The sequence below is a fragment of the Glycine max genome, chromosome 13, assembly GCF_000004515.6.
Source record: "Glycine max cultivar Williams 82 chromosome 13, Glycine_max_v4.0, whole genome shotgun sequence".
In the NCBI taxonomy this organism is placed as follows: domain Eukaryota; kingdom Viridiplantae; phylum Streptophyta; class Magnoliopsida; order Fabales; family Fabaceae; genus Glycine; species Glycine max.
The window spans coordinates 30,324,900-30,350,686 of NC_038249.2; the positions used below are offsets into that span (position 1 = coordinate 30,324,900).

The window sequence follows — 25,787 nt, forward strand, 5'->3', positions numbered from 1 at the left end:
TCGTCGACGAATGTGAGCAAAACAGAATTTAGAACTCATCATGGACATTATGAGTTTCTAGTCATGCCCTTCGACTTATGTAACGCCCCTTCATCATTTCAGGCTACTATGAACTTCACCTTTACCCTTTACTTGCATAAATTCATCATTGTCTTCTTTGATGATATATTAATTTACAGCAGGTCATTTTCAGACCATTTGATACACCTAAAACTCACCTTTCAGACCCTTAGCAACCACAACTTCTTCCTAAAATTTTCCAAATGCACTTTTGCGTTTCCACAAGTCAAATATCTGGGCCATATAGTTTCAGAGCGTGGTGTTGAGCCCGTTCTGACCAAAGTAGAAGTTGTGCATCAATGGCCAACACCCACTTCGGTCAAAGATTTAAGGGGTTTTTTGGGCCTTTCTGGTTTCTATCGGTGTTTCATTCAGGGATATGCACCGTTGGCGGCACCCCTCATAGCCCTGTTGACTAAGGAACCGTTTTTCTGGACCATCGTGGCTGATCAAGCTTTTCTCAAGTTGAAGGAAGCACTGTGCAAAGCTCTAGTCCTGGGGCTGCCAGATTTCTCCATGCCCTTCGTGGTGGAGACAAATGCATCGGGTATCGGCATGGGGGCGATCCTCTCTCAACGACATCACCCTATTGCCTACTTTAGCAAGCCCTTCTACTCGAAGGTTTCACAAGTTATTATTCTATCATTATGTGCAAATATTTTAATTATTAATTTTGTGGTATATTTTTTTTAAACACTTACTTTTTTAAAATTAATAATAGTCTATATATCAATATCAATATGGCTGGCATGGCAGAATGGGCTGATTTTTTGCCAACTGCCATACACAATTTGTGAAGAGAGGCCCCACCATATGGCTGTTCCATATGGCGAAACTTTGGCTTCCCGCCACATTACACAATCCACCATTGATAGCATTGATACCAAATAACCTACACAAGAATTTTCATACAACATGTATTCTAGAAGCAAAGACATAATAAGTTAAGGTACTCCATTAACAATAGGTAGCAAAAATCTTTACCTGATATCCATTCACATACAACAACAATAAATAACCTTATCCCATCAAGTGAGGTGAGGTACTTAGATCACACAAAATAACATCATTAGGGAAAAAATAATTAAATCTATTTATTTAAAGAATATTAAATAATAAATTGATAGAAGATTAAAAAAAATGAAATTTTAAATTAACTCCAGAAAATTATATTAGAATTTTTAATATAAAATATATTAGTACCTTAAAAATATCTTTTCTATTAAAGAGTAGGTAAGACCTTTGGCAAAAAAGTTAAGGGTATATTTGGAAAAACTTTTTTACAACTTATTTGAATTTATCATATAACATAAACAGCTTAAATTATAAGAAATCTTGTACAAGTGTTTAGTGAAATTATATCTATAAAACTGATTTTAACTTATTTCAATAGTAATCTAAAATAACTTATAAAAAAACAACTTATACATAAACACTATTAAGTATTAACACTTATTCAATAAAAAAATCAATTAAATTGTTTATCCAAACAAATTAAATTTTAGAATGATGAATTTGATATCACAACCTTGAACCTTAGGCAACCGGAGTTTATATGTTCTTCTCTTAATTATTCTCTTCCCACTAGGTCTCATGCCACCAATACTGGAATTCTGACTTTGAAGACAAAGATCAAACACAAATAATTTCATCTTGGGATTAAGATAAAAGATGCAAGACTGGATGAATGGTCATTGCCATTGTCATCAGCAAAGGTAGGCCGAATTACCGATTGATGTGTACAATTATACATCAAACTTCTCATGCAGCATAATGAATGTTAGGAAATGCCTTTAGAAGAACTTGTCAGTTAACACAAAGTATAACTACACCAGAAGTGTTTCTGAGAGTTTTTCAACGTTTCTCAATTGACAAAAAAAATTCTATATTTCCATTAGAGAAGCTCTCAAAATCATTTATGACTTTATCCAAACAGGCCTAGAGAATATGTAAATATATTAGCATGCGTGCATTTGATGATTTTGGGCAAAAAAAATGCATCATAGTATTATCATTTTGTCACTCCCAAACATGATTATGCAATTAGTTGTACTACTCAACTATCTGGTTATCCTGTCTCACAGAAAATGTTAGTTGCTAGCATAGGAAATTGAACATTTTTTCCTTTCCTTCTCCTTTAACCATCCAACCCACCTTTCATCTCAATTGAGATAGAGACGGCAAGGTGAACCCCTATCTATTGACTATTTACGAAGGTGAAACCTCAATAATGATGATTTGATTAAAGACGTATACGTATAGTGTTAAAAATCTTAAATGATTGTGAAATGGCATGCACTTCATATATGATGCATAGTTGATGATGCATTGACTAGGCACACAAGTTGTAGTTGCCTTATGAAACTTCAATCTATTGTTGGAAGAACTAGCCGAGGCTAAAGTTGAATGGACTTAAGAATAGATGAGCAAACGGATTCAACATGAGGTTAAGATTATTGCAATTTTACCATGTTATGTTAATACTCACCGGACAAATTTACAAGGGGGCAACTAGGGGACCGAGCCCCCACTCCTTCCTTGGAACTTTTAATGTGTGTGTATATATATAAGTTAATTAATATAAAATTAATTTGCATGTTGTTATTATAATAATGATTAAAGTTAATTAGTGCAAAATTATATAAAATTAATTATGTTTATTATTTTATTACAATGGTTAATTAAAGTGATAATTAGTGTAAAACTAATTATGTGTTTATTGTTATTTTTTTATCAAGAGGGGCTAAGATCCTCCCGGAGAACCTTTATTCAAAAATCATGAAGGAATCAAATAGAAATTACATTAGTCATTACCACATTCAAAATGAAACAAGGACAAAAGGAAAAAAATTCTCAAATCATTCTCTAAGGCTAAACCTAATTTGGATAAAAGATGGGCCACTTGATTTGTCTCTTGATACACATGGTTCCAAGAGAAAGGCTCCCTTCAAGCTAAAATTATTTGATCATTTAAAAATTAGTTTCAATTTTATGTATAATAATTTTTAAAAAATTAATATTTATTAAAAGTTAGACATTTAAACAATTATGAAAGAAAAGAAAATTACAACCCCCATTTATAAGATATCTGGATTCGTCCATGCTCACAATCAAATATTTTGACAAATCCTTAAACCTCCATAGGATTAATCATATAAAATCCCACCATGGCTATGTATCGGTGTTGTGTTAAAAAGGTATATCTATATTGGTCAGTTAAAAGGAGAAAAATTCTTTTCAGTTAACTCTATATCTGATGGCATAAGTATTAAGTGTTACAATCATATCATAAAACATCTAAATGGGGATGAATTGTTTGAGAAATATAAATTGTTCATTGATGTATTTCTTTTTACCTACTCCTTCCTATCTAATTTGATTTATTTTCCTTATATGCTATATTGTGTTTTAAGCAAGCATACCCTTACATTTCTCTGGTTTGATCGTGATAATAACGTCGTTTGCACATGAGCAAGTGGTGATAAGGTTCCCTATGAATCATGCTGCTCTTGGTTAATATAGACAGAAGCAGACCAACGTTGTAGGTTGGGGGGCCTTCCCCACCCCCACCACACACACACTATTTTTATCTTTTAACATGTATATAAATAAATATTATGGCAATTCTTTTATCTTAGATAAGATGATGATATTTAACTATTATTCTATTCTCTTGTATAAAATATTTCATTCTCCTTTTATAGTCTCTATTATGAATATAATAATATTTAATCCTTTTAGATAAATATTCTATTTTCTTAATTTTTACTGGTTTTTTTGGTGATAATTATATTCTATTTTTCTTTTTAGTAAAATATATTTGAATATTATTTCTTTTTTTTATCATCTGTTATTGATATTTTTATGTCGATAAATGGTTCCATTTTCAAAATTTTATTAGTCTTCCCCTATACTCATTTGAGAACTAAAATTATTTATCCGGATAAAGTATTTTTTTTTATTTCTCTGAAACTTTAACATATATTATTGGAAAGACTTAACAAATATTGGTTCGCTGACCATCAAAGAAAGTTTGTGTTGTCGGAAAGACTTAACGATTATTGGCTCGCTGACCATCAAAGAAAAAGATGACCTTAAAGTAAAGTCATGATTCATTTTGATTCATATGCATTGAGACATTGGCATAAGCTGCACTTTCATTCATCCATTTCCAACCATGGCAGTAGAATTAATTGCTGGTGCTCTTCTTTCTTCTTTCCTTCAGGTTGCATTTGAAAAGCTTGCTTCTCCTCAAGTTCTGGACTTCTTTCACGGAAAAAAACTTGATGAGACGCTTCTGAGAAAGTTGAAAATTAAGCTGCAGTCCATCGATGCTCTGGCTGATGATGCTGAACGAAAGCAGTTCGCAGATCCACGCGTGAGAAACTGGCTTCTTGAGGTCAAAGATATGGTTTTTGATGCAGAGGATCTCTTGGATGAAATACAATATGAATTCTCCAAATGGGAACTCGAAGCTGAATCTGAATCTGAATCTCAGACCTGTACCGGCTGTACTTGCAAGGTACCAAATTTCTTCAAATCTTCTCCTGCTAGTTCCTTTAACAGGGAAATTAAATCCAGGATGGAAAAAATCCTTGATAGCTTAGAATTTCTCTCAAGCCAAAAGGATGATCTAGGCTTGAAAAATGCTAGTGGCGTTGGCGTTGGATCAGAATTGGGTAGTGAAGTACCACAGATATCACAATCAACATCTTTGGTGGTTGAAAGTGATATTTATGGCAGAGACGAAGACAAAAAAATGATTTTTGATTGGCTGACATCTGACAACGGCAATCCTAACCAGCCATCGATACTTTCTATTGTGGGCATGGGTGGGATGGGTAAGACCACACTTGCTCAACATGTATTCAATGACCCTAGGATCCAGGAGACTAAATTTGCTGTCAAAGCTTGGGTCTGTGTTTCAGATGATTTTGATGTTTTCAGGGTAACAAGAACAATTCTTGAGGCCATCACTAAATCGACTGATGATAGTAGAGACCTAGAGATGGTTCACGGAAGATTGAAAGAAAAATTGACGGGGAAGAAATTTCTTCTTGTTTTGGATGACGTTTGGAACGAAAACCGACTTAAATGGGAAGCTGTGCTAAAACCTCTTGTTTTTGGAGCTCAGGGGAGTAGAATTATTGCCACCACACGTAGTAAGGAAGTTGCTTCTACCATGAGGTCAAAAGAACACCTCCTGGAGCAATTACAAGAAGATCATTGCTGGAAGTTGTTTGCTAAACATGCATTCCAAGATGATAATATTCAACCAAATCCAGATTGCAAGGAGATTGGCACGAAGATAGTTGAAAAATGTAAAGGACTTCCTCTGGCCTTGAAAACAATGGGAAGTCTATTACACAACAAGTCATCTGTTAGGGAATGGGAAAGCATATTGCAGAGCGAGATATGGGAATTTTCAACAGAGTGTAGTGGTATTGTACCGGCTTTAGCACTAAGCTATCACCATCTTCCTTCTCATCTAAAGAGATGTTTTGCTTATTGTGCCTTATTCCCCAAAGATTATGAGTTTGATAAGGAGTGCTTAATACAATTGTGGATGGCTGAAAATTTTCTACAATGTCCTCAACAGGGTAAGAGTCCAGAAGAAGTTGCTGAACAGTACTTCAATGATCTATTATCAAGGTGCTTCTTTCAACAATCAAGTAACATAGAGGGAACACATTTTGTCATGCATGACCTTCTCAACGATTTGGCAAAATATATTTGTGGGGACATTTGTTTCAGATCAGACGATGACCAAGCAAAAGATACACCAAAAGCAACCCGTCATTTTTCAGTTGCAATCAATCACATTCGAGACTTTGATGGGTTTGGAACTCTATGTGACACAAAAAAGTTACGTACTTATATGCCAACAAGTGGCAGAATGAAGCCTGATTCCCGCTACCGTTGGCAGAGTTGGCATTGTAAGATGCCAATACATGAATTGTTGTCCAAGTTTAATTACTTACATATCTTATCTCTGTCTGATTGTCATGACCTAAGAGAGGTGCCTGACTCTATAGGTAATCTTAAATATCTCCGTTCATTAGACTTATCCAATACTGAAATAGTAAAACTACCTGAATCAATATGTTCACTCTACAACTTGCAAATACTGAAGCTGAATTGTTGTGGAAGTTTGAAGGAGCTGCCCTCAAATTTGCATAAACTCACTGATTTGCATCGCCTTGAATTAACATATTCTGGAGTGAGAAAGGTACCAGCACATTTGGGAAAACTGAAGTATCTTCAAGTATTAATGAGTCCGTTTAAGGTTGGCAAAAGTAGGGAGTTCAGTATCCAGCAGCTAGGAGAACTCAATCTTCATGGAAGTCTATTAATTCAGAACCTGCAGAATGTTGAGAATCCCTCAGATGCAATAGCGGTGGATTTAAAAAATAAAACACACCTTGTGGAGGTAGAGTTAGAATGGGATTCAGATTGGAACCCTGATGATTCAACAAAAGAAAGGGATGAAATTGTAATCGAGAATCTACAGCCTTCCAAACACTTGGAGAAGTTGAGGATGAGGAACTATGGGGGTAAACAATTTCCAAGGTGGTTATTAAACAATTCATTATTGAATGTGGTATCCTTAACCTTGGAGAACTGTCAATCTTGTCAACGTTTGCCTCCCCTTGGACTTTTGCCATTGCTGAAGGAGCTTTCAATTGAAGGGCTTGATGGGATTGTGAGTATTAATGCTGATTTTTTCGGGAGTAGCTCTTGTTCATTTACGTCCTTGGAATCTTTGATGTTCCACAGTATGAAGGAATGGGAAGAATGGGAATGTAAAGGTGTGACAGGTGCTTTTCCACGTCTTCAACGCCTTTCTATAGTGCGTTGTCCCAAGCTGAAAGGTTTGCCTCCCCTTGGACTTTTGCCATTTCTGAAGGAGCTTTTAATTGAAAGGCTTGATGGGATTGTGAGTATTAATGCTGATTTTTTCGGGAGTAGCTCTTGTTCATTTACATCCTTGGAATCTTTGAAGTTCTTCGATATGAAGGAATGGGAAGAATGGGAATGTAAAGGTGTGACAGGTGCTTTTCCACGTCTTCAACGTCTTTCTATAGAGGATTGTCCCAAGCTGAAAGGGCACTTGCCAGAGCAACTATGTCATTTAAATTATCTAAAGATTTCTGGATGGGACTCTCTAACGACCATTCCGCTAGATATGTTCCCAATACTCAAGGAGCTTGATCTCTGGAAGTGTCCTAATCTACAGAGGATTTCACAGGGGCAGGCTCATAATCATCTCCAGACTCTGAATGTCATAGAGTGCCCCCAATTAGAATCATTGCCTGAAGGAATGCATGTCCTCCTTCCATCTCTTCATCATCTGGTCATATATGATTGTCCAAAAGTTGAAATGTTTCCAGAAGGAGGTTTGCCATCAAATTTAAAAGAAATGGGTCTCCATGGTAGTTACAAACTTATCTACTTATTGAAAAGTGCCTTGGGAGGCAATCACTCTCTAGAAACCTTAGATATTGGAAGAGTGGATGTTGAGTGTCTTCCTGAGGAAGGTGTACTGCCACACTCTCTTGTTAATCTATGGATAAGGGAGTGTGGAGATCTAAAAAGACTGGACTACAAAGGTCTCTGCCACCTCTCCTCTCTCAAGACATTGCTTCTTTGGGACTGCCCCAGGCTCCAATGCTTACCAGAGGAGGGTCTGCCCAAATCCATTTCAACTTTGACAATTCGGAGGTGTCGGTTGCTCAAACAACGTTGCCGGGAACCCGAAGGCGAAGACTGGCCAAAGATTGCTCACATTGAAGACGTGTATTGTGAATAAGGTAGTGAGGTTGATTATAAAGAATAATGGTGAAAGTTGTAGATGCTTCTCTATTGCCTGCAATTTACTAATTAATTGTTTTCTAAACTTATTTTTGTTTTCTGCTTGCTAGACGCCGCCGCTCTGTTATTTATTATTCGACAAAATAATTGTTTAATATAGTTTCAAGTGATTGATTCTGCTTGGTTAAAATATTTCACTCTTCAATTTTACTACTATTTTTTTCGATAAATTATTATGTTACCGACATCATGTTTTCGACATATTATTAATTAACTTAAAGAAGAGTTTTAAATTCTAAAGAGATGATAGGTTTAATATAGTTAGAGGTGATTTCAGTCCCTACGGTTAAATAATATGGAATTCAATTTATTGCATTATGTGTCATTTATATAACTTTTTTTTATTTTAAAAAAAGAAAGAAAAGAGAACTCTTATAACTGGTTAGTTGTAATTGTTTACCTTGTTTGCTTGAGCTTTTAAGACCCTTTTTTTTGGCTGGAGGGGCTTGTAAGACCCTGTTAGTATATCTATTGTAAAAATATGACAGGATATATTTTACACATTAAAAGCGTAATTGTTTTGTTATCAATAGATTATGTGTCATGTCCTTTTCTAAAAAAAATAAACCATTATTACAATGGCATAATATTCTTCATTGATAATGCATGTACATGTTCACCGTGGATTAAACTTAAACTTTTTCTAATCTAGATCGATAAAATTAAAAATACTGGTCAGCTAAAATGAAAAGTTAAAAATACAAGTGATGATGTAAAATATTTTAAACCAATTATGGGTTAAATTCATCTTAAGAAAAATAGTAACTCTCAAAGGATTCACTGCTGGGTTTCTCCTTTTAATTTGATAAGGCCTGAAATTTGTCTGGTCTTAGCCACATTGGTGCATTCTGCTGTGAATTATGGTTGATCAACATGTTGAGCTTATTGTAACTTCCTTTCGAATGTTCTGTTCTAACAATGGAGGCTGTGTATAGATTTAAGGAGTGAGGGATATAAGATAATCGATGCTTACACTCAATTAAGAGCAGCTAATGATTTGTAGGCATCAAGTTCAGCGTTTCACCTGTTTTGTAGACTTGATATTATCATTGGTTGATGTTGTTCATGCTTTCTAGTATTTGTTACTTTTTTCATTAGTTGTAATATTTGTTATCGTCGTCAGTTCAAAGAATTTGATGACAAATGTGATGAAATTTTAATTGGATTTACAAAATCTAATTTATGTAGTTACTTTTTTCTGGTTTCATTGATAACTAATAGTATTTGTTTATGGTGCAGTTATTTTTTTTATTGATAACACGTAATTAGCACCTTAAGCTACCCCGGTAACATCTCAAGTATTCCCACAAATTCCGATTCTTTGAATCAACTATTAAACTAATTCTCGGTAGGGATAACACACATCTAATGTTTTGAATCAGGTCATTATCCCTATATTATTATGAAGTATCTATATGTTTAAGGCCAAGGTTGCAAATAGTTTGTCAGCATGGAAAAATATTTTCGATATGAAGATAAGATAGTGATAAAATCAACGCGTTACCCGTCTTGAAAATAAAGTCAAAGTGATATTTTTCTTAATGTAATTAAACATTATTTAGGGGAAAAAAATGGGTTTGTCTAACCACACTAAAATGCAATGTTTAAGCAAAGGTTTGTAAAGTTTGATGACAGTAAGTACAAATCTACGAGGTATGCAATTTTCTTTAGTGGTTGCAAATTACTATCCGCTAACTAGAAGGCTCAAGCTGCTAGATTTTTAAGGTTTTTTTTTCTGATTGAAACAAGTTGATACTCCATAACTTGCCTTAACAATTTTTCTTCGTTGAATTATTGCAGTGTGTAGAACTTTTTAGTCTATTATTATGCATTATAAATGTTATGTGATTTTAATGGTTAATTGGTTTATTTATTTTAGAGAATGAACGGGGTGCCTTTTTAGTCAATTATTATTGTTTACCCTTTAAACATCTCTTTTCATATATCATGCTGATATATCCTTTTGTTTGACATTTATTTCTGGCTATGACTAAGTTAGTTGCTAAATCATGTGAAGATGATTGGCAAAAGGTTTGTTGTGGCCTTGGTTTTCCTCAACTTTTTTTTTTTTGGGTTTCAGTTAGCAATTTAAGCAAGGGAATAAGAATAGTGTAGTTGCGGAAAGAATGAAATTCTCCCTCGCTCTGTGAATATTATCCGCTTTTTTTAACTTTGATTAGTTTTTTTAGTATGATGAAGGAATTGAAATTTGTAGATATATTTTAGAGCTTTATATGAAAGTCAAAAGCCTTAAGTAATTATAAAAATTAAAAAATATATATAACATATAAGAACAATAAAAACTATAGAATTTTTTTTTACTTTATTATGAGTGAACACTGTTATGATCAATTTAATATATTTTAACTCATTAATATATAGGCAAGTGATTTTGGAATATATGTGAAAATTAATGTGATTTATGTAACTTGTATACTAATAAAGATAAATAAAATCAACAACTATCAGTATAAGTGATAGTGATTTATGTCTCTTAATCAAGTGATTTATGATTTGAATCATGTTTGACCATTAGATATGAAATAACTCATATTGAGAGAAAAATGTTTATCATGTATGCGCTCAGAGCCTTTGACAAAGATGAGTTAGTGCTTTTGGTAGAGATACTTCGTACTAATATCATGATCAACAAAAAAAATAAAGCTCAAGAAGTATGAATTAAGAGTAAAGTTGTTTTTTTGTCTATATTGTTTGAGTTTGATAAGATTAGGACACTTAAAAATATTGAACTGAACTAGTGACAAACTAATATGAAATGTGCTAAAAAAAATTGGACACTTTTACATAAAAATTTGAACTTAATTGTTGTATAGGTAAATTTATTGAGATTGTAACCTATGAGATTAAAAATGGGAAAAATATGCTTTAAAATAATATGTTCATTGAGAATAATTCAAATAACTTTAAGCACTTCAAAAGCAATTTGATAAAAAACAATTTCAAAATAATTCAAAGCAATTTAATTTAGTTTGTTTGAACTCTTACACTTCCTTAGTATTTCAGTTAATCTATTATGTCCAACCCTAAGACTACTATGATGATAAAGAAGAGTAATAATATTTCCTCCCACTGAAACAACTAATTTTTCCATCAACAAGTTCAAAGTGACATGGGACTCATTTATTTTAAAACATTAATTTATTTTAACTTTTTAAGTTTTTTTTTTCAAACTTACCTCTCAGATCAAAAAGACATTTTTATTTTATTTTTTTTTCAAAATATTTAGTGTGAATAAGTTTATTAAACATGTTGAAAGAAAGAGTGTGAATGATTTTCAAAGGGGCGATAAATAAAGAAAAAGAACAAATTATGTTTTTGATCTTTTAACTTTTTTTTCAAATTTTTTGTTTTCGTCTTGAATTTTTTTAAGATTGGTCTTAGTCCTAAAAAATTTATTCCATCCATGATTTTCATCCTTTTCATCTATTTAGACGATAACTATTGACTTGACACTTGTTTTATTATTATTATTATTATTATTTTATTATGTTTTCTACTTGCTTTATATTTTTGTTGTTTGTCCTTTATATTCCATATTTGTCCCTCCTACTTCTTTTTCCTCATCCCTAATTCTTCCCTAATGCAACCCCATTGTAACTACTACTCCTTCTCGTCCCCTTTCTCCTACGGTCATTGTTGCTTCATTGAAAGCGCTTCCTCAACAAGATGAGCTTGTTGACAGTCATTACCACTACCATGTCGTCCTCATCGCCACTTCTTACCCCGTCACACTCTTTTTTTAATATTTATCTCTTATTTCTCCCTCTTCACACCAAAACGGTAGGGATTTAGAGCAAGTTTTAGTTTTTGATTTTGTAGTTTTTTGTGGTTTGTTCTTTTTGTTAGTTGTTGAACGGGGTGTTGGCAATGATGGGTAGCGAATGCCCCCCATGGTGTTGGTGACAATGAGGTTTTGAATAATGGATTTTATTTGTTTCTTTTTTTGTGCAAAGGAGTCGTCGTGTTGCATCATAGTTCGATTGTGATGAATCTCAAGAGTCAGATGAGTGATAGGGAACTTGGGAAAGGTGATTGAGGGATTAAACGTGTTGCGAAAGAGGAATTGTAAGATCTGTTTGGTGGTGATGATGAAGGTTGATGATGGTTTGAAAATCTTCTTAGGGTTTAAAGATTCCTTGTCCATGGCCATGGTTTGACCCTACCCATTAAAAATTGAATCTTTGTTAAATTTGAAAAATGAAGCTTACCTTTGAGTTTGTTGACATAATTTGTGTTTCAATCTTAATTTGAAATTGTACATAGAATGAATTTGGATTTAGGCTAATCATTTTTGTGCTTGAATTTAAAATTGGGATATAACAATTTCTGATGACTTTTGGCCATTAGGATATGTTTAAGACTTTTTGAATAAGTTATTCATGCGATATGTTTAAGACTTTTTGAATAAGTTATTCATGCAATTTTTGGTATTTTTTTGTGACTAGAAAACGTAATAAAATAAAATAACAATAAAAGAAAGTATCATGTCACCAATTAGCGTCTAAAATAGACAAAAAGGAAAAAAAACCATGGACAAAATAAAAGTTGAAGGACTAACACCAGCATACATAAGAAAGTGTGATGGACCTTTATAGTCAAAGACCCTTCCTCAAAAGGACAAAGGTTTGGACTTTTCTTTGTGCACCCAACTTGGGGATATGTAATCCATAAGCTTAAAGATTATAGATTTTTTTTTTAAAAAAAATGTTTTACAAATTAATGGCTCTTGCAAGATTCAAATGTATGACTTTCAGGTTAATAACACGATACTCTAACCAACTCAACTAATAAGTCAATTATGTTATAAAATAATTAATGTCAGTTATATATAACATTGAAATTTTTAATGCATATTTGATGCACATGTAAATTAACATAATAAATTTTGTGACTATTAATTTTGGTGCATTAAATATATTAGAACAAAATTAATTGTCACAAAATTTATTACATAAATTTACATGTGCATTAAATATACATTAAAAAATTTAGAATTATATATAACAACATTAATTATTTGATAACATAATTTACATATTAGCTTAATGGTTAAAATGTCGTGTTAATAATGTGAAAGTCACAATTTTAAATCCTACATGAGCCATTAATTTGTAAAGCATTTAAAAAAAATTATAATCCGTACATACACATGGATTGTCAATCCGTAAGCTTACGAATTGCGAATCCATAAGTTTGTCTGGGGCAATTTTAAAATATAAAAAAAAAAAAAAAACAAAAAGTATTGGGTGCAGAAGAAAAACGATGATTGCACAACGAAATTCTCCAAAAGTTTTCATTAGGATTACATAAATTCTTCCATCGAAACCCAATTGAACAACCATACTAGATATATTAAGGATGTGCTCAAACAGCAGAAAATTCTATGTTCCATTTCTAATATCTGAGTAGATTTTTATGATCATCTACTACTTTTCATTTACTTAATGCATAAAAGATAAACTGCAGTAAAAAAAAACTGCCCTTAAAACAAAATGTGGTAATTTGAATCTTTGGTGAGCAAAATGCACCAGTCTAGGGAATAAACTACAGATAGGTAGGGTTTTGCCTTTCAAAATTAAACATACAAAGCCATGCTGCAAAAGATTGTAGCTTCCATGACAGAATGCTTTGCTTCAGATCATTTATTCCAGAAAGGTCCAAATTTTTTAAGTGGTGTTATCTACATCCAAAAATTAAAAGATCAGGGGAAAGTTCACAGAAGAAAAAAGGAAGCAGAGGCATGTGTGGTGAGTCATCATATCATACACAAACTTACCCTCCAGAACATCTTGCCATCAATAAGGTCATAAGGAACAGGACCAAATTTTCTTGAATAATTGCTGTTATACTTATTATCTCCCTCTACCCAAACGGCCCCCTTTGGAACCTATAGAGGGAAGGCATACTTAGACAACGAAATCTCCAAAACACATTCAGCAATGGAAAAAATTCATTATTGTCAAAATTCTATAGTTCAAAGGCCATCAAATATCAAGCCAATTCTTAATGTGAAGAAACAAGGATGCCAGATACCAGTCATCCCAAAAATAACAATCGAAATACTAGCAAAGCAAAACCCATAATCAAAATGATCACAAAAAATGGGAATTTAAATTTTATAAGAAATTGTATGCACCAAAATAGTCTTAGACTTATCACTGTTATCAAGAGAGGAAATGTGTGTAAAACTATCACCCTCCAATTCATAGGTCTCAGGATTGGAAATGTATGTAATGCTATCACCCTCCAATCCAACCACACGTTTGGTCATGAAGCGCCTAGGGTCTTGAGGATTGCGCAAGACTACAATATCTCCACAAGCAACTTTACCAAACCAGGGTGAGATCTTTTCCATTAAGAACACAGCTGTTTTCAAATCGATTGTAGGAAGCATGCTAGGACCATAGATCTGCAGCAGCACCAGAAGTTGTTACTTGATAAAATAGAATTTAAGACAGGTTGACATAGAAATCATGCTTACCACAGCAGGGGCGATCAGATAGGTTTGGGTAACGTGTACAAAACAGAAGAACTTAGAAATCCTCCATCCTGCTTTAATAATATGCTCAAGTGCCTCCAGGTTTCTCAATATCATCACTGCAGTTTTCATCTGCAGGTACAAATCCCAAATACTGTTATCCTTAGTGGAAAAGAAAACAAGTGCTCTGATCACCATTAGCATACCAAAATAGATTATAGATTATAAATAATTTAATAATATTTTTAAAAAATAAATATCCCATAGTTACCTTGATTAGCTCAAGAGAGTTGTCCATAATCAGTAAATACCATAAAAAATATAACTATTGATTTTTTCAATAAAAATTTCAAACGACATTTAATAAGGAAAGTCACCAACATTGAAGACAACCAAAACAAAAACAGAAGTCAATTTGAACTTTCACCCAAACAAATCACTTTGTAAAACAGAAAGTAAATACAGTATCATCCATCAAATGCAAACATTTAATACAAATGCAGCACAGAATCTATGGAAAACCTGGCACAGAGGCTGTCCCACGCGTTCTGGAAAGTCTCCTCAAGTCCTCGCCGCAGCTCCAATAACCTAAAAGCAGCAGAACACACATAAAATACCCCCATATCAGGAAACATTCGATCACAGCGTCCAATGCAGACCCCATAATCTCACACAAATTGAGTTCAATTAACACACAACACAAGAAAAATTCAACGAACTGAATTGTAACCGTTCATAGTAAACCACACAGAGCCGAGATCAAAAGCAAAATAGGAGACACAAACACGTACACGAGGAAGCAACGAAGCCAAAACCCTGCGAAACGATAATTAAGAAGAAGTAATTGCCACGGCACGGTCACAAGGATGGTTGAAACGACACCGTGCGCCGTAACTGCAAAATCCCGTGTTCTCAAATAGTAGATACAATCGGCCTCATCGGGACGCATAGGGTAAAATTCAGAGCATCAGTTGCGCCGTACGAACCAGTTCTTCCTAAACCAAAGAACCCTCAATTTATTATTTTTAATTAGCCCTTAAACCTGCAACTCTACTCACATTTATGGGTGGAAATGTTAGGCTGGGCTTGACTTGAGTTGAATATATAAGGCTTGAACTTGGCTCATTACTTTTTAAGGCTAGACTCAACTTACACAAAAGTCTAGCTTGACCCAAGAACTTGCTTAAAGACGTCTTTAATTAATTAATTATTTTCAAACATAGTGAAATACTAACTAAAAAAAGAAACATATAAAATTTTGTATAAGTAATGTACAAATCCAAAAATAATTGATAAACAAAATCATATTGAATTCAAGTCGTTAAAGCACAAAGTATATCAAAAGAAAATAAAAAGAGCATAATATTAAAAAATGTTTGGGGTAGAAATGATTTACACTAATATAACCAAACAAACAAAAATTATTATTAGTTAAATTAACAATTTTTAATCCAATTTTTGAATATATAATTATATTTAATATTTTAAAAAAATATATATCTACAATAATTTCATCTTAGTCTACTCAAGCCATATCTTATATACTATTGATCGAGGCCGTACCCGAATCAAATAAACATTAAAAATGCATTATCTAGGAAGTGATCATAGGTCGTCTCCCAACGAGCAATGGTCAACGTTCATGACAAATAGTAATAAAACAGTAACGAATTGGAGGGGGTTGTTTGTTTTTGTAAATTAAACAACAAACAAATTTGAATTAGAAAATAACAGAATTAAAACATGTTTTCCCTTGATTCACAAGCAAGTCTCTTATCCTAGGTTACGAGAATTTATCCTTAATCAGTTCAACCACTTAATCCAACCCTAAATTAAGTTACTAAGAGAAAATTAACATAAGGCTGTCATTATGTGATTAAACAACACATACACCAATTAATCATGAACGAAACTTATCATTAAGTATGAACGTAAATTAAGCACAGAGACAATTAATCAAACACTAAGCATGCATGGATTAATAACAACAAATACAAAGTAATTGATGAAGAGAAAAAATCGATCAGTATTCAATAGTAATAACAAAACCTCGAATAGAGTTGTACTTGATCCTCAAGAGAAAACAATGTTGGAGACTTAGTCTTTCATTAATCAGTATAAACGAAATTGTAGATTGAAGCCGAAACAAAATTGCAGAAAACAAATTTTATTCTACGTGAACAGTGTGCATGAACAGTAATAAAAACTGGAATTCTAAAATCCTAGAATTATTCTCCTCTCCGAAAAAAAAATCTCTAAACTAAAACCTTGGTGCTGTTATATAGGTCCTCAATCCCAAAGCTTACAAATCTATTTTAAGTCCAAGCCCATAAATGAAATAAAATAAAATCTCAACAAGATAAGATAAGATTAGATGAAATAAAAACTGGACGAAATAAAATCTAAATGGAATAAAATCTGGATAAAATAAAATTTAGATGGAATAAAATCTGGATAAGATAAGATTTGATAAAATAAAGTTATTATTATTATTATTATTATTATTATTATTAGTTAAACAAGTCGGCTTGTCAAGCTTAACAAGCTTTTTTTATAGTTTGAGCTTGACCTTTTTATCTAAAAAGGTTTTTTAAAAAGCTTAAACTTGACTTTTATAGTAAACAAGCCGAGCTGAGCCGACCTTACATAGGCCGAGCCACAGGTCCTCGACAAACTGCTCAACTCATTTCCACCCCTACTCGTAGGGCACAAATGTCATTTCCATTCTTTTTCAAAGGGGTGTAATAGTAACTTCAGTTTTTCCAAATAAAATATAATAACAAGCAGTTTAATAACAAGCATCATATTTTATAGTAACTTCATTCGTTAACAAGTTATTTACTTTTAAATATAGTTGTTTTTTTTTTATCATTAGAGGTGATCTATGTGTCATACTAAATTGTTTAAAATTAAGCTCTAGTTGCTTATGAATAAAAAAAAAATCTTTCCATTTAACAGAATAATTCAAGAGTTGCTTATATTATATCATTGGAGTAAAATATATTTGAGTTGTTTAATTATGATGAGATTGTAGGGACTTATTGACCTAAGATAAATAACTTAAAATAAATTACTTAAGTTATACTCATTAAAAATATACTTAATATAGAAGTTAATAAAATTACCACACATGATTGAATGGGCAACTTAAAAAACACTTTAAACACAATCAGCAAATAAACTATTTACTCAAATTTTATTATATTAATTAATAGCATTATTTGTTAACTTTATGTGCACTTACAATAATAACATTTTATTAATTAGCTTCCACAACCTACCCTTAATTAACTTCTTCCAATTCTTAGAGATGAATCAACACCTTTACTGTTGACACTTGCAAAGATCCTAGCAATCTCTAATTGTGTATTGGCAATAATTTCAGTTCTCTTGAGGTCCATTTCCCCTCTCTTGGCCTCAGCTTCAACTCTCATCCTCTCTATCTCCTTCATTGTGTCCATTCTTGCTTGTTCTGACCTTATCATAGCTTCAGCTAGCCATCTTAAACTTTCTGCTATCTCCACATATTCTTTCCTTCTTCGTCCTGTGTTGTGATCAATTGTTTTCTTCTTCCTCTTGTTGCTTCTTAACTCCTCCTTCTGGCTATAAAGTGCTGGCGTGCTGCTATCTGTGTCCAATGGATTCTTGCTAGATACTTGATCAGATGACTTAGTTCCTAACCCATCTTCCTGTTAATCATGAGTATATGTATCAATATAGTGTGTTTATGTTTAATTAATTAGCATACACATGTGTGTCACGTTTTTATGGTTATTGGTTGATGTCAACTTCACTTGCATAGCATATATACAATTGAAATAATTAAGTAGCTTGGATTAGTCTAAACATTTAAAGCTTGCAAACTCCAGTTGTGTGCATTTGCGTGTGGGACTAAAATGGACAGCTTGAGTTAGCAAACAATTACTAAGAATTATTGGAGCATGACACTTTAATTCATCATGTATTTCATGAGTGTACATTTTTTAGCCATTAACTTTATTTGAAGACCGTAAATAACAAACTCTTACCCACAGGAGCCTGATGGTGGAAAATTAAGTAATTTGTATTAAATGTTAGGTTCAAATTTTATTGTCACTATTTTACTCCAAAAGGTAAAAAATACAGAGTCGTTAAATATAATACTTATTAGTAATATTATTACTTCTTCACGTGCTATATACACATTTGATTTTGATCAGTTATTATCATTACTATGACTTCTCAATGATAGTCTAGAACCTACATATATAGTGTAAGAAAAACAATACCATAACCAAACTTATGCAGCAATTATATTAAATACAGTGAGTATTAATCTGTCATAAACATGAAATTTTTTTAGGCATGCGCCAAAACGGAAATTACAGTGGAAAGATGAGAGAGATAGAAAAGAAATAAAAATAAAAATAAAAATAGAGAAAAAAAAAGTCTAATAATGTGATAGAAAGGAAGAGAAATGAGAAGAAAATTGAGTGAAAATTGTATGAAATAAAAAGTAAATGAATGCTTATAATTTTTTCTAACAACCACATATATACCAGATGGAAAAATAATATTTATATTTTAAAAACATTTATAAATTATTTTATTTTTTATTCTAATTTAGAAAGAAATGATAATATATGCAGGAGTGAGCATTAAAATATGTGTTTTTGCGCCTTTCAAAAAAATGTGTTTTTGCCATTTTCTAATATTATATATATAAGTCATTGTATAGTATTAAATTTTAAAACTTAAATATATTCTTAATATTTAAAAAATTTGTTTTATGTCTTTAAAACGTGTGTATTGATTTGTGTTTCTTTTTTTAAAAAAACTAACCATTTGTTTTCCTTACAGATAGCATAAACTTTTTTAAAACTAACTCCTCTTTACTATGTTTATCATCATCATGTGATTCAGGTAAATATTTGAATTTTTGTTAAAATAGAAAAAGTGAAGCCGGTTGGTCAACGAACTCGACAATTCAGGGTGTTTGAAGATGATTTTTCAAAGAATGAAATTAGCGATTTTGGTTGGGCCAGTGTTAAAAAGGAAGTAACCTTGTAACACATATATAACAACAAAAAAAGTATAGGAGATAGTTTCCAATGAGAAAAGTGGATTCATATATTAATCCAGTGATACCCACTAATAAAAACATACCAAAAACTAGATTACACAGAAATTAAATAAAAATTTATATAACAAAGATTAAATAAAAATATTTGACCCATCATCACTTAATAAAATTATTATGAAAATGATAAATACTAAAAGTACTTAATTAGAAAAAACATACAAGAGACATAAATAATAAAATTAAAGGATTTATAAGTGATACGAACAATTCACCAAAAATAAAAGTGATACTTAAACCAAAATCCGAGTTTTCTTTTAAATTTCCGTATAATTGAAATCCTACTTTAGCAACTAGCATGTATTTCTCCAATAATGTTTATTATACATCTTTTATTTTTTTTCACTATTCTAGCGACTTATATTTTTATTATAATTAAACGGGATCGGAGATAAATTTATTATTTACATAATAAAATTATACAATAATTTATACTGCACATATTTTTATCATGCCACTTATATTGTCATTCTGTTTTTCTATATTTCTCTCTTTTATTTTTTTATAAATTATGAGAAAATAAATATCATTATAGAATATATTTTATATTATTATCAATTTCTAAAAATTTTATATATGTTAAGTTTATTTATGGTTAACAAAACTACTTTTAAAAATATGTCTACCATAATTTTGTATTAACTGATATTAAAATTACACTGTTAACACATAAAATTAAACTAATCAATTATTATGTTACGCATATTTTAAACATAAGTATAATTTCTCTAAACGGAGGGAAAAAAAAGATGTCAAAAATTAAATATCATTAGTATTTTTCTTGAAAGGAAAAAAAAAACGTCATATTCATGCCACAACATCACTCCGTCATAAATCAATCCTAATTCAACCAGAAACCTCTCTAAACAATAAATAAAGTCTTTTTCATAAATTAAGGGAGAAGAAATCATAACAGTTGATTTGATGAGCAAAGAGAAATAGAAATTAAAAAATAAAAATAAGCCCAAAAACAAAAGAAGAAAAATAATAATAATTGTGCAGTGAATTTACCTTAGCAAGCTTCTCATCAACCCCATTGGATCCATGCGAGTTTTGTGCATTAGCAAGTGGCCCTGAAGGAGCCAGCGGTTGCGACGGCTCCACCGGCGACAGAGGCGGCATGGGCGCAGCCACCATCAGCGGCCCCGGCGGCGACGAGAAGACGGGCCCAGTTCCCCTAAGAAGAAGATCAAGCCGTGAATAAAGAGGCCAAGATGATGATGCATGATCTGCTGTTGCTGATTCTGATCTGTACCTCTTCTTCATGGACTCCACCTTGTTCTTACACTGCGTTGAAGTCTTTGGTGACTTGGTGCAGTTGGCACGTGATGACACGTGCCGGGCCACGTCCTCCCAGTCATGGCCCTTGAGCTTGGCTCTGTTTCTTAGCACCCATTTGGCCTCATAGGCCTCAAGTAGGGTTGACACTGCCCCTTCACTCCACTCATCTCTCTTCACTCTTTCACCACTAAACCCCTTTCTCACACTAATAGGGAAGAGAGAAGGAGGAGCCTGCTTATGCTTCTTTTTCTCTTCTTCTCTCTCCTCCTCCTCCTCCTCCTCCATCTCTTGTTCATCATCAACTCCCATGTACTATTAAGTTTTTTCTTTTATCCCTTTGGGTGTGACATGATGAATGAATATGACTCTATTTGTGGGAGAGAGAAAACCACTAGCATTGGAAAAGGGGTGAAAATAGTGTTTCCAAATGGCAAAACAAAAGATGGTGTGTAGGAAGGTTATAAATTGCGGTTGCCATCATGTTTGGAATTTCATCAAGATCAAGATTTTAAATTGCAATTAGAGTCTCAATTTTCTCACAATAACTAATATTACAGAAAATTATACACAATTTTGTCTGACATAATGGTAATTACTGTCATGTGTGGTCGTAAAAACCTCAAATACCTTAAGATTGTGGCTAAAACCACAATAATTGATGTTCCAAGAAATTATAGACAAATACGACAACTTAACCCTAATTATTGTCAATTTATGATAGTAAATACCTCAAATTTGGTTGGAATCTTTGATGTTGCATGAAATTACATATAAATATAGTTGATGCAACTACATTTATAATTATTTTATGGTCGCAACAATCTTTAAAATCTTGATGTTGCCACTAAAATTATAGTTGGAAACCATTTATAAAATGTTGGTGTAGAGCTATATGAGGTTAGTGGGAAGAATAGGCAAAGAAAAAAAAAGGTACACTTTTGTCAAATGAGTTAATGATGTTAACTTAACCTTTTTTCTTCTTTGGCCTTTGTTTATTTTTTTTATTTCTTACTGTATGGGAGAAGTAGTGGTGCCTGGTGGTGTTATTGTTGTGTGATTGTATGGGTAATGGAAATGTTGGGTTTGGGTTGTGTTGTTTGGCTGTTAGCGTTGACATGAAGCCAACCAAGACATCCACTGATGCTAGCAAGAGTGGTAATGGTGGGACAATCACGTGGGTCTGTCACCCTCTCCCATTAGATCCTCGTCACCCAATTTAGAAGTTATTTATATAAAACCAAACAATGCTATGTTAGAGGTATATTTTCTAGACTTAATTTTATCGCGTAAAAAATACATAATGCAAAAACATTAAAAATTTATTTTATTGGTGTAACTATCTAATCAATTTTACTAATAATTAATCTCTGTCAAAATATATGATTTTTTTCACCTTTAATTTTACTAATGATTAATCTTCATTGAAAAAATATAATTATCGTCATATAATAAAGTTTTCTTGATCACATTTTTTTTAAAGATTTGAACCTTTAAATCTTACTTAGTAAGACTTTATTTAAAAATTATTCGAATCAATAACTTATTAGTTAAAAAAAGTATCTATTATTATTTTAATATATATTTAACTATGAAATAAAATTTATTACAAGTTAAGGAATAACAAAAATCATATTTTTTATTTAATCTTAAATTAATTTGGTAAATTTTAATATTTTTTGTCCTTAAAGAGTATATTGGAAAGTCTCCTTCCCATAACCACCGGCCAATGTGCAACCTTCACTCAAAAACTAATAACCATACTATCTTGTTTAGTACTTTTTTTTTTTATCTTCAATGTCCTTTCTTCTCTTTGTCTCTCTCACGTATACATATGCTTTTATGCTCCCTTTAATGTGTCTTTTGAAAGGCCTTTTGGTGATGCACAGCCACTAGACCTAAAGTTACGCCTAATGGCTTTCTAATAACAACTTTGGTTGGCCATCGTGGTAAAGAATCATAGTAGGCCACATCAAGAAAAACAGGTAATCCAATTCTGAATGGTCCAGAAAGCTAAGCCATTGGATTGGTTCCTATAACATTATTTTCTCCTATCTTTCTTGGACTAAAGATAGGTCTTTTGCAACATCAAAAGAAATCGGATATTATCTCTTTTTTATTTTTATACGTCAGACGAATACATTGACTTATGATGTTTGGTATCTGTTCAGATATATTCTATGCTTTCAAGCCATTGAAAGAAAAAAGATTTTCAAAATTCTCTCTTTTTTAACAAAACTTTAGGAAAAAGAGGGGGTGAAAGTCTGTGTGTGTTTAGTACTTAGTAGAAAGGAAAAAAATAGGCGAGAAATAAAGTGGATAAAATAGAAAAAAAAAACTGTAAAAAAAATATATACAGAGTAATAGAAATAGATAAAAAATAGTGTTACTTTAAGTTTATTTGATTAAAGAGAAATAAAAAAGGAAGAAATAGAAGAAGAAAAATGTATCTTATTACTATAATCAATTATGTTTGTATTGAAAACAAATTGGAGCCATAAAGCCTATTCTTTCATTTCCCTTTGCTCATTTTTGTGTCATTTCTTCTCTAATTAACATAGAAATATTATGTGCTGTCCATCAACTTTTTATTTCTTTCCTTCACATTTCATTTATACCAAACAACCTTATACATTCCCTCTATTTACACTCATCTCTCAATTTCTACACTATTAATTAATTTCCCTTATAACAAACAATGTTAAAAGAGCACTTATACATACACCTTTATCTAATTTGAATTCCCAACTAGACAGTGAGAGTTTAAACCTGGTTACTATTTGTTAGATTGAAAATTTTATTTTACTTTACATGATCAATTTCTTAGAATTTTTGAAAAAATTCTCTTTACAATTCATAAATTATGAATTTGTGACCATGATATTGTTATTTATTTTAAAAGAGTGAGAGTAATTAACATATATTTTAATATATATTTTTTATCACATTTTTTATTAGTTAAAATTTATGTAAATCTCACTAATTAAAAAATAAGATGAACATATTTAATTAGATTCACATATATTTATTTTTTTGTGAATTTAGATCCACATACATTTCACCTGATAAAAATATTTATTTGAAAGTGATACATTAACAATGTTTTTTATTCTAAGGACGTAAATATTACTCCTAATTAATGGTGATTTTTAGATGAGTTAAACTTAAAACATTGGATAAATAATTAAGAGTATAAATTTTTTTTAATTAAAATACATAAAATTTCACTCTTTCATGTCTATCTTCAAATATAGGAAAACTAAAATACATAAACGCTAGAAGGAGGGCTTGAACCTCCGACCTTGTGGTTAACAGCCACACGCTCTAACCAACTGAGCTATTCCAGCTTGTTGCAAGTTTGCTAAACTTAAATATATAAATACTTAATTTCATATAATCGTCTCATTGGTTCTGCCATAGGTATCCCCTCGTGTTACACCCATTGCTTGTACTAAAAAAACATATGTTACAAATATTTTTAATTTTTCTCAATTAGACTCTAAAGGTGGGCTAAAATAAAAGCATCATTATCCTTTCAATTGAAAGAGATTAATCTTTACAACATCAAGTTAAAGTTTGAATTTTTGCTTGGGACAAACATCACGTCTAATATTCAACGGTATTTCTAATAAAATTATATCCGAAGGAGATTTATGAAAAATAAAAAGAAGAAAAAACACTGAAAAATATAAGAAAGGTAAAACCAAAGATGTATTTATGGTAATTGTATGATTTTCTAAGATAAAAATGTCCTTACCAATTAAAAATAAAAATAAATAAATAAGTTTCAATGAAAAGAACTGATAAATCATATTCTTTTTTAATCTAAATTTTATTTATGTCTCAAATGATTCAAGAACATATATTCAAATGAATTTTAATTGAAAGTGAGAATGATTTGCATATTTCAAATAACTAGAACGACGGAAACTAATAAGATAATAACTACAACCAAAGAAATAACAAGCACTTGAACATGTACTTAGAAACTCCCTATTTGCCATTAGAGATGTTAACATTTTTTTTTATATCAAAAGCCAAAGTTATAACATCAAATAGAGAAAGACAATTCCAATTAGATTGGCATCAACAACCAAAATAGCACACTTCACTATATTAAAGATCAAAGAGAAAATAAAGATCATGGGAACAAACAACCAATACTCATGTACAATCATAAGAATCTAAAATAAGAAATGTCATATCTATTCCTAAAAAAATTCGAAATAAAACATGAAAGGAAATCCTACCAAACTAAGCTATTAGTGATAATACCATAAACGACAAATCTATTCGTACGAAAATTATATCTCATAATAGATTTGAAAAATAAAGAAAGACAAGGAATGAATTAGATTTATACACTTTAACCATCTATTCCTAAGTCTCTTTGACCAATTTGAAAGCTTGGATAGCAAGCACGGAATCATATTCTATCGAAAGCTTTCTCCACCCTTTATCAAAAGTTGTCTCAATAGCTATCATAATACCAAGTAACTCAAGATGAAGAGCAAAGAAATTACCCAAATTGAAAGAGAAACTACCAATAAAAGAAGGTCTATAATCCCTAAAAACTTCCCCGTAGGCAGCAGGAGCCGGAGCACCCATAGGCGCCCCCATCTGTGCTGCATTTGATCCAGTGACAAGATGGTGCTCTCCCATTAACTTGGAAAATTTTAGGAGCTTTAGAAGGATGGACCGGAATCAGAAAAGCCTTCAAGATTTGAAATTCCATTATAGCCCAAAACATAGAACTATAACTTAGCTTACCGACTAAGTTAATACCAGCTGATATATAATTTTTGCCTGCTGGAATCGAAACGTTGACATATTGAACACCTAGAAATAGGAACAAAAATTAGGGAAATTAATTTTTCCTTTACCTGTTTAGATGAGTTAAATTTTTTTACTGAAAATAAACAAAAAAAAAGTAATATAATTTTTATTCTATTTTTTTTA

The 25,787-nt window shown here is 31.7% G+C and overlaps 3 protein-coding genes and 1 non-coding gene across 8 annotated transcripts; 1 reads left to right on the forward strand and 3 right to left on the reverse strand.

Moving 5' to 3' along the window:
• Window positions 1-4,075: 4,075 nt before the first annotated feature.
• On the forward strand, window positions 4,076-8,049 carry LOC100783712 (putative disease resistance protein At3g14460). 3 transcript variants are annotated; one of them, XM_006594323.4, is made up of 2 exons: window positions 4,076-4,159; window positions 4,286-8,049. In XM_006594323.4, the coding sequence occupies exon 2, from the start codon at window positions 4,469-4,471 to the stop codon at window positions 7,868-7,870; it is 3,402 nt and encodes a 1,133-aa protein (XP_006594386.1). In that variant the 5' UTR covers window positions 4,076-4,159; window positions 4,286-4,468; the 3' UTR covers window positions 7,871-8,049. The 3 variants fall into 3 exon arrangements, with proteins under 3 accessions (XP_006594386.1, XP_006594385.1, XP_040864166.1); XM_006594322.4 differs by lacking the exon at window positions 4,076-4,159 and having other exon boundaries at window positions 4,166-6,932; window positions 7,167-8,043; XM_041008232.1 differs by lacking the exon at window positions 4,076-4,159 and having other exon boundaries at window positions 4,166-8,049.
• A 5,340-nt stretch (window positions 8,050-13,389) lies between these two features.
• LOC100818627 (mitochondrial inner membrane protease subunit 1) lies at window positions 13,390-15,469 on the reverse strand. Of its 3 annotated transcripts, none has more exons than XM_003542768.5 (6): window positions 15,223-15,469; window positions 14,954-15,019; window positions 14,435-14,563; window positions 14,090-14,362; window positions 13,730-13,840; window positions 13,390-13,633 (listed from the first exon to the last, which is right to left on the reverse strand). In XM_003542768.5, exons 3-6 carry the CDS (start codon window positions 14,561-14,563, stop codon window positions 13,592-13,594), a joined length of 555 nt encoding a protein of 184 aa, XP_003542816.2. In that variant the 5' UTR covers window positions 14,954-15,019; window positions 15,223-15,469; the 3' UTR covers window positions 13,390-13,591. The 3 variants fall into 3 exon arrangements, with proteins under 3 accessions (XP_003542816.2, XP_014621173.1, XP_014621174.1); XM_014765687.3 differs by having other exon boundaries at window positions 15,162-15,469; XM_014765688.3 differs by having other exon boundaries at window positions 15,151-15,469.
• A 2,139-nt stretch (window positions 15,470-17,608) lies between these two features.
• On the reverse strand, window positions 17,609-21,692 carry LOC100784245 (trihelix transcription factor ASIL1). The gene is made up of 2 exons (XM_003541540.5): window positions 20,562-21,692; window positions 17,609-18,120 (listed from the first exon to the last, which is right to left on the reverse strand). The coding sequence occupies exons 1-2, from the start codon at window positions 21,138-21,140 to the stop codon at window positions 17,719-17,721; spliced, it is 981 nt and encodes a 326-aa protein (XP_003541588.1). The 5' UTR covers window positions 21,141-21,692; the 3' UTR covers window positions 17,609-17,718.
• A 2,409-nt stretch (window positions 21,693-24,101) lies between these two features.
• On the reverse strand, window positions 24,102-24,175 carry TRNAN-GUU (transfer RNA asparagine (anticodon GUU)). The gene has a single exon. It is a non-coding gene; the product is annotated as a tRNA-Asn (tRNA).
• Between the last annotated feature and the right edge of the window lie 1,612 nt (window positions 24,176-25,787).

Bases quoted from the DNA above. Each gene is read 5' to 3' on its own strand.
- LOC100784245 (XM_003541540.5), bottom strand. From the start codon at position 21,140: ATGGGAGTTGATGATGAACAAGAGATGGAGGAGGAGGAGGAGGAGGAG. The intron at 18,121-20,561 runs GTAAATTCACTG...CATGATTAACAG, and splicing joins TTGATGAGAAGCTTGCTAAG to GAAGATGGGTTAGGAACTAA.
- LOC100783712 (XM_041008232.1), top strand. From the start codon at position 4,238: ATGGCAGTAGAATTAATTGCTGGTGCTCTTCTTTCTTCTTTCCTTCAG.
- LOC100818627 (XM_003542768.5), bottom strand. From the start codon at position 14,563: ATGAAAACTGCAGTGATGATATTGAGAAACCTGGAGGCACTTGAGCAT. The intron at 14,363-14,434 runs GTAAGCATGATT...GTGCTGCTGCAG, and splicing joins ATCTGATCGCCCCTGCTGTG to ATCTATGGTCCTAGCATGCT. The intron at 13,841-14,089 runs GTGCATACAATT...TTCCCTCTATAG, and splicing joins ATAAGTCTAAGACTATTTTG to GTTCCAAAGGGGGCCGTTTG.